Source organism: Periplaneta americana, chromosome 5 (assembly GCF_040183065.1).
Source record: "Periplaneta americana isolate PAMFEO1 chromosome 5, P.americana_PAMFEO1_priV1, whole genome shotgun sequence".
Taxonomy (NCBI): Eukaryota; Metazoa; Arthropoda; class Insecta; order Blattodea; family Blattidae; genus Periplaneta; species Periplaneta americana.
Window position 1 is genome coordinate 189,300,925 of NC_091121.1, and position 12,041 is coordinate 189,312,965.

The 12,041-nt window shown below is 34.2% G+C and overlaps 1 protein-coding gene across 4 annotated transcripts in view; it reads left to right on the forward strand.

Annotated features, from left to right (window-relative positions):
• Positions 1 to 12,041, forward strand: part of LOC138700351 (trypsin-1-like) — a 151,590-nt gene that overhangs the window by 106,983 nt on the left and 32,566 nt on the right. For 2 of the 4 annotated variants that reach the window (XM_069826919.1, XM_069826920.1), the window contains exons 2-3: positions 2,323 to 2,408; positions 4,711 to 4,799. The exons of 1 other annotated variant lie outside the window; for it this stretch is intronic. In XM_069826919.1, the coding sequence (XP_069683020.1) occupies positions 2,323 to 2,408; positions 4,711 to 4,799 (175 nt within the window). Of the gene's footprint in view, positions 1 to 559; positions 685 to 2,322; positions 2,409 to 4,710; positions 4,800 to 12,041 lie in introns of those variants that run through there. One more of the 4 variants, XM_069826917.1, reaches the window with a different exon arrangement.

Genomic DNA, 12,041 nt, shown 5'->3' on the forward strand with positions numbered 1-12,041 from the left:
ATGGCGGGCTTATGGGTTCCTTAAAAGCCAGTAAGTAAGTATTAACCTATCAGCAGTAGATTATTCGTCTATTCTTCATGCATTCAGATTCATTCCCTTACTTGAAGACTGATTCTATCCTTGCCAGTGATTTTCCGTAGGAATTTTTGCATTTTTAAACACATTTTTTCAACAGTCATAGAAGTAAATTAAGTGAAATTACTCCACATTTAAATAAAGAAGTTATAAATAAAGAATGACATAGTGTAGTAAGAAGGGATTAGGTGCAAAGCCCAGATAGGCCTACATTCAGTCCTTGTATGTTTGATAATGATTATGTTGACTAAGATAAAGACAACGTTATATCATGTATCAAAACTTAATAATAATAAGATAACACAAAATGTACAAATGCTCTGACAACAGCTTTCGGGTTATAATTAGAGGAAGCTTAGTGATTCCTTTAGTGCAAACTAATTGATATCGCGGTACTTCGGTACGACCCACGACATAATTATCTTCACAAATGTGAGATAAAATATCAATGCGATTATCATAATTATTATAATAGTGGAGGAGTGTTTAACGTATAAAAGGCTCGGGGAGACTGCAATGAAATCAGTTCCTTCTGAGGCGAATACAGGAACGCTACGATGATGCGAAGCCTGATACTTCTTGCCGTCTTAGCGGCCGCTGTAACTCAAGGTGAGATGACAGTCGAGATTTATGGAACACTTGGGACGCATTCGCTTGCCTAATTAAGTCTATTGTCTTCTTTCTTTTTGTATACGAGTTTTTAAGGTACATAATGTGATTCACATAATACTTTAATTTCTGTTCAGTTGTTAATAAGCAGCTTCACACTTAGAGAAATCAGGTTTTTTAAAGGAAGCATTTATCAGCAACTTGTCATCGAATAAACAGATCTAATAGTAGTTATAGTGAAAATGGTAGTAGTAGTACTAGTAGTAGTAGTAGAAGTAGTAGCAGTAGTAGTAATAGTAGTAGTAGTAGAAGTAGCATTAGTAGTAGTAGTAGCAGTAGTAGTAGTGGTGGTAGTAGTAGTAGAAGTAGTAGTGGTAGTAGTAGTAGAAGTAGTAGTGGTAGCAGTAGTATTAGTAGTAGTAGCAATAACAGTAGTAGTATTAAAATTAGTATCGGTAGTAGCAGTAATAGTAGTAGTAGTAGTAGTAGTGGTGGTGGTAGTAGTAGTAGTAGTAGTATTAGTAGTAGCAGTAACAGTAGTATTAGTGGTAGCAGTAATAGTAGTAGTAGTAGTAGCAGTAACAGTAGTAGTAGCAATAACAGTAGTAGTAGTAGTAGTAGTAGTAGTAGTAACAATAGTATCGATTAGTATCAGTAGTATTAGTAGTAGCTGTAACAGTAGTAGTAGCAGTAACAATAGTATCGGTAGTAGTAGTAGTAGTAGTAGTAGTAGCAGTAATAGTAGTAGTAGTAGTAGCAGTAACAGTACTAGTGGTAGCAGTAACAATAGTATCGGTAGTAGTAGTAGTAGTGGTAGTAGTAGTAGTAGTAGTAGCAGTAACAATAATATCGGTAGTAGTAGTAGTATTAGTAGTAGTAGTAGTAGCAGCAGCAGTAGTAGCAGCGGTACTAGTAGTAGTAGCAGTAACAATAGTATCGGTAGTAGTAGTAGTAGTAGTAGTAGTAGTAGTATTATTAGTAGTAGTATGAGCAGCAGCAGCAGTAGTAGAGCAGCGGTACTAGTAGTAGTAGTAGCAGCAGCAGTAACAATAGTATCGGTAGTAGTAGTAGTATTAGTAGTAGTATTAGTAGCAGCGGTACTAGTAGTAGTAGTAGTAGTAGCAGTAACAGTAGTAGTAGTAGTAGTAGTAGTAGTAGTAGTAGTAGTAGTAGTAGTAGTAGTAGTAGCAGTAACAATAGTATCGGTAGTCGTAGTAGTAGCAGTAGCAGCAGCAGTAGTAGCAGCGGTACTAGTAGCAGTAGTAGTAGTAGTAGTAGTAGTAGTGGTAGTAGTAGTAGTAGTAGTAGTAGTGGTAGTAGTAGTAGTAGTAGTAGTAGCAGCAGCAGTAGTAGTAGCAGCGGTACTAGTAGTGGTAGTAGTAGTAGTAGTAGTAGTAGTAGTAGTAGTAGTATAGTGACAGAAGCTGTACTCTTTGCAGTAAAATCAGTTCAGTAGTGTCATTACAATTAATTCACTTCAATTCTAATTATTGAAACTTTGATTGTTTTTTCTTTGCATTAAAACCGATTTCTCTATGTTTTTTCTTCATTGCTGTTATCCTCCAGGTCATCTGGTATAATATCACTTTTAACATTTAAAAAAGAAACTGGCTTATAACACAATATTTCTTTTCGCAGGGAAAACTGTTCCAAGAATCCCAATCACCAGAGGCAGCCGCATCGTCAATGGTTACGATGCTGTTCGATCACAATTCCCTGGAATGGTACACTAAACATTTGTTCTCATAAGAATTGGTCACTTTTTGCTTTATTAATGTTTTCGTTCTCAACATGCAAACATCACAAAATATGTTCACATTCTAAACACAATGTGATGCATTATAACAGTAACTTTCATATCAAGTCTGAGGGAGGAACAATAATAGTTGCTTAGTTGGATTTATTGCTTTAAAATTCATCCTGTATAATATATTACTTAAAGTGAATGGTTAATAATTAAATTTTATTATTACAGCACTTATGTACTGTAAACGTGACAAAAATATTATACAAAGTCTTTCCTGGAACCGAGAACACTAATGTAAAGACATTTATGATATCTATATTTCTACTTATGTAAAAAAAAAGATAATTTATTCAAAATATATCTCGTAAAATAGTTCTGGGAAATCTAAGCACAAAACCGCAAATTGGCTGAATTCATTTCCATTCGTTATACGCTCAAGATTCATTTTCTTAAACGGGTTAACGTAGAGCGTAGTTGTTATTTTATGAGGAAAATTACGTAACAAGGTGCAAAGAAAATAATTAATGAAGTAATGATGAAACATCGGTAGGGGAAACTGGATTATCCTCGAAACCCTACCACCAAACACAGTTTACGTCCACGACATTTAGACACCCCGGAACTCGAAAAGGCATTAGTGCCATGGAAAGCTATAGTCCAGTGGTCATCAGCACAGTGCACCCTCGGGCTAGCGTCTCTTACCCGCGTATAACACATTGCACTAGCGTGCAACCGTGGATGATGGCGGGTATGTTGTCTCCTTATCCCTTCTGCAAGACGGAGTATATTTCGTTACACTCCTTACACTTTACCCATATCAGCGAGTGCTGACGACCACTGTTCTAATCGTTCAGTTACCGGTGCATCAATTATTGTCAATATATTAACATTGTTATATTAATATTATTATTAATTTTATTTATTTTATTTTTCATTTTATTGCTAGTAAGTTTGAAATGAATACAAGTTAATAAATACAATGAAAGATAAACTAGCCCACTCCTGAATGAGTAAGACTCGTGCTCAGAAGGGGATTCCAATACAGACAAAAATAAAATTAAAATTGAGAGTGAATACAGATTAAAAAGTGTTAAATATCTTTAAACCCAAACTATAAATCCAACACATTTTTTTATTTATTTTTTATTAACTTGGAGAGGATTAGTGGTTAAAATAATATTAGAATAAAATTTGTTTAATAATTTGGGATCTTGACTCATGCTATGATAAAAAGCTGCATTGGTTTTACATTTAGGTTCAGATAAACGCAGAGAATTCATATTTTTAGTTCTATATTTATGCATATACCTTTCAAAGTTATTAAGATTTCTGTGAAAATATTTTAATAAATTAAAATAATAAATTTGTTTAATGTTGAAAACTTTGAAATGTTTAAACAAAAATTCAGTTGAGTAATCTTCCTGGTTTTTAAACAAATTTTTAATACTTTTTTTCTGTAGTAATATTAACGGATAAAATTTGGATAAAAAGTTCCACCTATAAAACCTTACATATAAATAGGATCAAATAATGCAAAATAAATTTTACGTAAACAGTTAATTCACAAAATATTTCTTAGAACAAAGTAATATAATGTTTTACGTAATTTTTTACAAATATAATGAATATGATTCTTCCACTTTAAATGATTATCAATAAAATTATTAAATCTAGGTATTTTACCTTATTAACTTCAATTCTAGCTGAACAATTGCAATTTATATCGGAATAGTCAAAATTATGCATTTTAATTTTTAGTGTAGTGGAAATTGGTTTTTATTACCTTTCTTATTTAATGAAAATGGAATAGCTATTGTTTTATCTTCATTAATTATAAATTAATTTAAATCGAATCATTTTTTTATTAATTTTAAGCCGCAATTTGCATTATAATAAGATTAGTCCACTTTTTTTCACTACAAAGTAAAACAGTAACATCAGCATACGAATATAAATCACCTTCACATTCTTTAACGTCTATCATTAAAAGGTCATCAATATATATTAAAAATAAAATCGGTCCAAGGACTGTTCCTTGCGGAAGTCCTGTTTTAATGTTAATAAATTCACTTAATTCATTATCAATTTTAGTAGCTTGAAATTTATTATTTAAATAAGATTTTAATAAATTAAAAGCATTATTATTATTATTATTATTATTATTATTATTATTATTATTATTATTATTATTATTATTATTAGTATATTTAAAGCATAAATATAAGTCCTACTTACTTCATTAAATTACACATATACATATATTGATTTCAATGTTACAGCTCTCACTTCAGGTATCATCACTTCACACATGTGGAGCCTCCATTTTGAATGAGAATTGGGCCCTCACAGCAGCACATTGTGTGAAATGGTATGTATTAAAAACGACAAAATAAAACAAATAAACAAATACTTTACCAGTATTTATTTTTTATGATTTTTGCAGGAAGGTTAGGAAAGATTTCTGTATTGCTATCAGACCATAGTTGATGCATTTCGCGCATAGTCATCAAGACGAAGGGATGAGATGAGAAAAATCTTTCATATCAGTTCACAACCCCTAAGGTACAAAGAGATGTCACATGTAGTTCCAAAATATTACAGATATATCTTAATACATTTCTTAGACCTTTCGTGTTATCGGGTCTCGCCAACAGGGCGTCTAAAATCAAGAAAAGATAATTCTTCTTCTTCTTCTTCTTCTTCTTCTTCTTCGTATTGTAGGATTAAATCCTGTCTTTTCCAACGCTGTCTATTCTGATAATGGTGACCAGCTTTCTTTCCATCGTGTAGGAGGTCGTCCCAAAGGTCTTGGGGTGTCTAGTTTTCCTACCATCGCGATTTTTGGAAGTCGTTCATCTGTCATTCTTGAAACGTGATCTCTCCAGCCTTTTCTTCTTCCTTTGATCCATTTTGTGACGTCTTGTATTCCACATTTACTTCTAATTTCCTCATTTGTTCGTCTATCATGTATTGTGTAAACCGTAATACTCCTGAGCGATCTCATCTCTGTTGTTATCATCATCATTTCAGTTTTTTTTTGTTTCTGCTCTGGTTTCTGTTGCATACGTTAAAACTGGTCTTACACATGTCTTGTAGATTCGAATTTTGCTTTCTATGGTCATACATTTATTCCTCCAAATAATGTCTCTTAAAAATCCTGATATTGTGTTAGCTTTAATCATCTGTTCCCTTACTTCTTCTCCTAGGTTCTTATTGCTTGTTATTTTTGTTCCTAGGTAGTTAAAGCTCATTACTTGTTCTACTGTTTTATTATAGATTGCCAATTTGCATCTTAGCGGCTGCTTTGAAATTGTTTGCGATTTGGTTTTGTCGAGTGATATTCTCAACAGTAATCTCACTAGAGGTTTTGATTTATCTAGAGAAAATCAAAACTCGAGTGGGATTTAATTGACTATTACACGATTAGAAGAAAGTATATAAAGATTAGAAGTAACAAAGTACTCCAATACAATAAAATATTAATTGGCTTATGAAAATACAACTGTCTTCAAATGTATCAACTATAGAACCTGACGATGTCATATCCAGGCCTTGTACACTGGTTTCTGACAAATAAGTATTATTATTATTATTATTATTATTATTATTATTATTATTATTATTATTATTATTATACCATCTCAACATTACGCTAGATGGCAGTAGTGTTTTATGATTATGTTTTCTTGTTACCGGTATCAGTTGTGCCAACTATGGAATCATCATTGAACTCTGTGGACTGTTACTAGTCAAGAAGACATTGTTGATTCAGTTTCATTTTTATTAAAATGCAACATTCCACTTCAATTATCCGAATCCCAGTAATCAACGTCACTTGACAGATGATTTTCAATAAATCTTAATATTAAACAATCTCTGATACGTGACTATCCATAATATCATATAGCAGAAGCTATAACATAACCTAACTAATATACACAAGTGTTAGAAAAGTTTTAATTAACGACGATGACATAAAAAATAAACATGAATAATTTTAAAAGGAATAATTATTGAATGTACAATTTTCAAATTTGAATGTGGTTGGTGGTTCAATTGATGTTATATTGGACGTGTGCGTAATAGACGTGAACTCGTTGATTTAGGCCTACATGGTGTATTCAACTTATTCAGGATTTCCGAATGAATAATTTTAAAAGGAATAATTATTGAATGTACAATTTTCAAATTTGAATGTGGTTGGTGGTTCAATTGATGTTATATTGGACGTGTGCGTAATAGAAGTGGAACTCGTTGATTTAGGCCTATATGGTGTATTCAACTTATTCAGGATTTCCGAATGGTGCTCTTCATTTATTTGTAAATCGGACTTCAGAAGATGCATAGGTATGATCAGTGATTTTTATTAATTCTTGTTGTTGAATGCCAATGCGAGTCATATTTGAAACTGCTGTGCATCGACTGGAGTGATTTGTAATTTTATATATATTTTTTTTGACGTCCAGACCAGCGCAGTTTCAAATGTTGACAAACAAAGAAACAAATGCTAGGGACGCGATAAAATTAAACAAATGCTAGGGACGCGATAAAATTGTGCGATAAGCAGCCATGATTGGTTGAAATACGTCCTATCGTACCGTTTTATTGGTCAAAAGTAGTATGACGTAGTAAGAGTGTAATAGTCATGTTAAATCGTTCTGCTGTTATTTGAAATTTATATAATAATTTTTGTAGTTCGTCTTCTTGTTCAGCCCTGTCAGCACAACATATGATTTTAATTTCCTGTTTTCCTAATTTATATCCTGGGGCTGCATTTTTGGGTTCTTTTATAATTTCATCCATAATAGTATTGAAGAGAATCGGGCTGAGACTAATACCCTGTCTTACGCCTGTTGCAATAGGCACCTTTTCTGTTAAACAGTTAAATATATGTTAAATATTTACGAATCTTAGCAACAGGCGACGGTGCACAACCATGGCGGTTTAAGAAAGAAACCAGCAGAACATATCATCCAGTACCCGTGCAGTAGTCTTATTTGAAGATGACAAGAAGTTATAAGAAAAATAGTTGAAGGAAACATTAAATCCAGTGATCTTGTGACATGACATTTTTACTACTGAGGAAAAGAAAGAAAATCAAACGCCTCATGTCCTGATCTCGTCCATTACATACACAACTCCATGCAAAACTAGGAACCGAACTCAAATTTAGGGAGAGAGTTGGGTAGTATCGGACAGTGAGTTTCTTTCATCTACCACACGATGATAGTACCTGATTGACATGGTTACGTTTCTGTGATGTCGCATAGAGAAACGTAACCATGTCATTCAGGTACTACCATATGGTGGTAGATGAAAGAAACGCACTGTCCGATATTACCCGATGTCCGATACTACCGACTCTCCCCTACAGAATTATAATCCCACACTCTAGCACTGGGATATTGGAAGATCCTATCATTTTCGGTAACTAATGGTTCAGTTCTTCCAATTTCACAATAAAAACTTTAGTTTTAACTCAATCTTACTAATCTCCATTACATTACAAAGAACGGAATTCTTTCTCCTTGTGGTCAATATGCTACAAAGCATTTAAGACAACATAAGATTGAGACATGGAATGCCGAACTGACATGGAAGAGCGATATTATATTGACTATTTCGTTTAAATGACGTCATTCCATTTTAGACCAATGAAGTGTAATGAAATTTTGAATTCCAACCGATCACAGTCAGACTTTGCGATAATTTTTGCAGCTAGATTTATCGCTATTAATTTATCGCATGGTCGTTCTTTTGTTTAGTCGTTGTCGCCAACTGTTTCCCCGTAAATTGATGATCATGAATACATTAAGATGCAACTACACGGTTAAACTTTCTTTCAACTTTAAAGCAATGAATGCAAGATTGATATTTAATATTAATTAATATATTTACGCAGTGAAGACGACGTTCAAAACGGCGCACCATGTAGACACAGAATCTTCATGCATCTTAATTGAACGTACCTTTTAAACTTGATTCTTTCAATATTCTTCCCAGATTGCACGTATACGCGATTGGAATATTGAACTGTGTAGATGCAGCTTTAGTTCCGTTACACACTACAGCGAGAATGCGTTTGTCGAGCTATAAAAAATGCTTTCGTGTAGCACTGATTGTAACGGTCGAAATAAGACACAGCTGACATTGGTCCTGCTCCCACAGGTAACATAACCTATAAGTAGCCTATAAAATTTGTATTTTGTGAATGAAATGAAACAATTAATAGAAAGTCAGATATTCAAATTTATGAAACGTCATCGCATATCAAACCCAATGACCTTGCATAGTAATAATAACGTCTTTTCATCAAACTGCCTTCCGTATGGCGTAATAAAATTCGTGTTTTAATTAGGCCTATCTATACAGAGATGGCTTCACTGTGTAGCAACATGTCTCGCTGTGAATACATAAGCATTGGTATATATAGCTGTCCCCACTGTTACTGTTAAATTAAATTATGATTTCAGCAGATAATGAAAATGTATTTATGTTATAATAGTAAGAGAAAAGTGCAGTACATGTAATTAACTTTGTTAAACCTGTATTTCGCAATTGGCATTACTGAATAATCATTGCAGTAATCGATATTCATCTACAAGTATTTCAACTTCACAATGTCTGAATAGGTTAAGTATTCGTTAATAAACAATTATTAACATTTTGTGATCGAATTTTAGGGATATAGTATTTACATTTTTATTTTATTCACGAAATAATCCTAATAAATGCCACTCGAGGTCTGAGATTTCCCAGATAAATCTCAGACCTCTCGTGACATTACTACAGATAATTTCATTCGGAGGATATAGTCCGAGTCGGTAGAAAATAAAATTAGTTCAAAATCACAACACTTTAGCAGTAATTGCAAGACTACTATGATTTTCAATGATGAAAACGCACCTAAAATTTGTGAGACACGCCGAAAATATTTTTTTTCTTATTCTACAAAACACTAAATAAATGTAACACAGAGAAATATTTTTCACTGTAGCGAAAGTATGACGATATTACATACCATCGTGTCGTAAGCCATTATTTCATTTCATTCATTTAGTGTTCTGCCCAAAGGCAGGTCTTTCACTGCAAACCCAGCTTCCTCCAATATTTCCTATTTTCTGCCTTCCTCTTTGCTTCCTCATATGATCCATACAGGCTATCTTAATATCGTCTGTCATCTGATATCTTCTTTACCCCGAATTCCCGTTCACCATTCCTTCTAGTGCATCCTTCAGTAGACAATTTCTTCTCAGCCAGTGACGCAGGCAATTCCTTTTTCTCTTCCTAATCAGTTTCAGCACCCACTTTTTCTAACACAGCTTCATTTCTTATTCTGTCTGTCCACTTCACACGTTTCATTCTTCTCCATGTCCAAATTTCAAAAGCAGAAACGTCAAATACAATACCAAACGTGGAAAAAACAATTCACCCCAATGTACTGCCTAACCTACAGTAAAGACGTTGCTAAGTTTTAAGTTTATCCTTCAACTCATGACAGATCATTCCAATACGATAGAATAATGATAGACGACCACGTGTGGCACACTATAGTCCCGTCGCTCTAATTTCCGGCAGCCAATCACGTTGCAGGTCGGCTACATTTAAACGTGTGCGTCTTGTGATTCGCTGGTGAAGAAGTTATACACTTCCTAAGGCTCGATAAATAATATAATCGCCCGCCATTTTGGCTCCTTCGTTGGCGTTCGCAGAAAGCACACGAGAATGTTATTTGCCGCTCAATTATTTGCTGAATTACAGTGCATTTGATTTATTATCATAGGAGCTACGACATGATAATGTTTAACGGTGTGGCAAATTGATCCCTCGTCTGGTAGCTCGGCAACGAAAGAACAAAAATGGCGAACGATATTACCTACCTAGACTTTATAGAGCCTTCACTTCCTAAGACGTAAGCAAAGAGGAGGTGTCACGCCGGAAGTAACAGCGTCGCGACTATAGAAAGAAATACGAGTTATTATTAAATAATAATATGTAGTGAAAGATAATATAATGAGTGCGTGTTTTCTTGAATAATAAACGAGTTTAAATGTTTGATAAAACGTGTACACGGTGTTGAACAATATTAATCAATATGCTGAGTACAAAATTTAGCTTTCATTGCACTATGATAAACTGTGAGATCCTGCTTAAAATTTTGCGCTTACAAGTAAACATTCTGATGGAGGCAGAAAAAAAGTTAAATTTTTTTCTTCCACTATGTTAATAATGTCAAAAGAAGTGCTTATAGAAATTTTTACCACTCGACCGCAATTTCGAGACCGTCCAGAAAGTGAATTTCCCTGAGGCCGTTTACAATAAAAAAGCACAATTACATGGAAAGATTTATTGGAGCAGATATAGCAATTGTTCCGCTATTTGTCAACATCCCCATTGGAAATCAGACATATGAAGAGTTCACTGCAAGATTGATGGATGTCACTTTCTTGTCGAAAATGAACCAAGACTGTCGATGCATAGCTTAAGACATATAGAATGTACATAGAGAGCTATATGGCATTAACACTGATAGTCATTGTCCAGTAATGATTGGAAAATCACAGTTAAGCTTTGAGCGCTAAGTATTTCAAACTTTCAATTGCTTCTCCTGCAAAATGTATTCCAAATGACATCCATCAGTCCACACCTGTGGAGTAACGGTCAGCGCGTCTGGCCGCGAAACCAGGTGGGCCGGGTTCGATTCCCGGTTGAGGTTTTTTCCGGAGTTTTCCCTCAACCCAATACGAGCAAATGCTGGGTAACTTTCGGTGCTGGACCCTGGACTCATTTCACCGGCATTATCACCTTCATCTCATTCAGACGCTAAATAACCAAAGATGTTGATAAAGCGTCGTAAAATAACCCACTGACATCCATCATTCTTGCAGTGGACTCTTCATATGCCATACCATGGGATCAATTTTTGTATCCTTGTGTCGTAGAAGTCTGCCGCCTGGGATCGAAACCAGCGTTTGACAGCCGTCTGCACCTCTCTGTCGATCACATGATATGACAAATGCCTAAATTTCGGTGGGGAATAGGTTTAAAAATAGCTCAACAATTTCAGCGTCTGTTCCAATAATATTTTTTTTTTCCGATGGAATTGTGTTTTCTTTCTGTTAACGGCCCCTGGCAAACTTTACTTACGGCCTACGTAATTGTAGACGAGTGGCCAAAATTTGTATACGCACGTGCTTTAACATTATTAATATTGTGAAAAAAAATAACCCTTTTATCTGCCCTCATCAAAATGTTTGCTTGTTAGAGTTTTCTTTATTTAGTTTGATTCGTCTTCCTGTCCCACTCTTGCAACTGTAAAACAAATTATTTCCAATAATGTTAAGTATCAGATATCCTGAGTAAAAAGCTAACATGACTTTCCAGGTAATTTTGTAGTAGACAAACTCCCAACATCGGATATAACAGCAACTCCGATATCGAAAACAATTTTCATAGAATCATATTATCGAAATTTCTCCAGGACGATTTTCTTTGAATTTGTCCTTCATTGAATTCCAAAATTGACACTCGGGTTTAGAATAATATTCCTAACGGAAGCAGTGTAGGAACATCGAGGACAGCGTGGTGAATCCGGAAGGTACCTTCATAT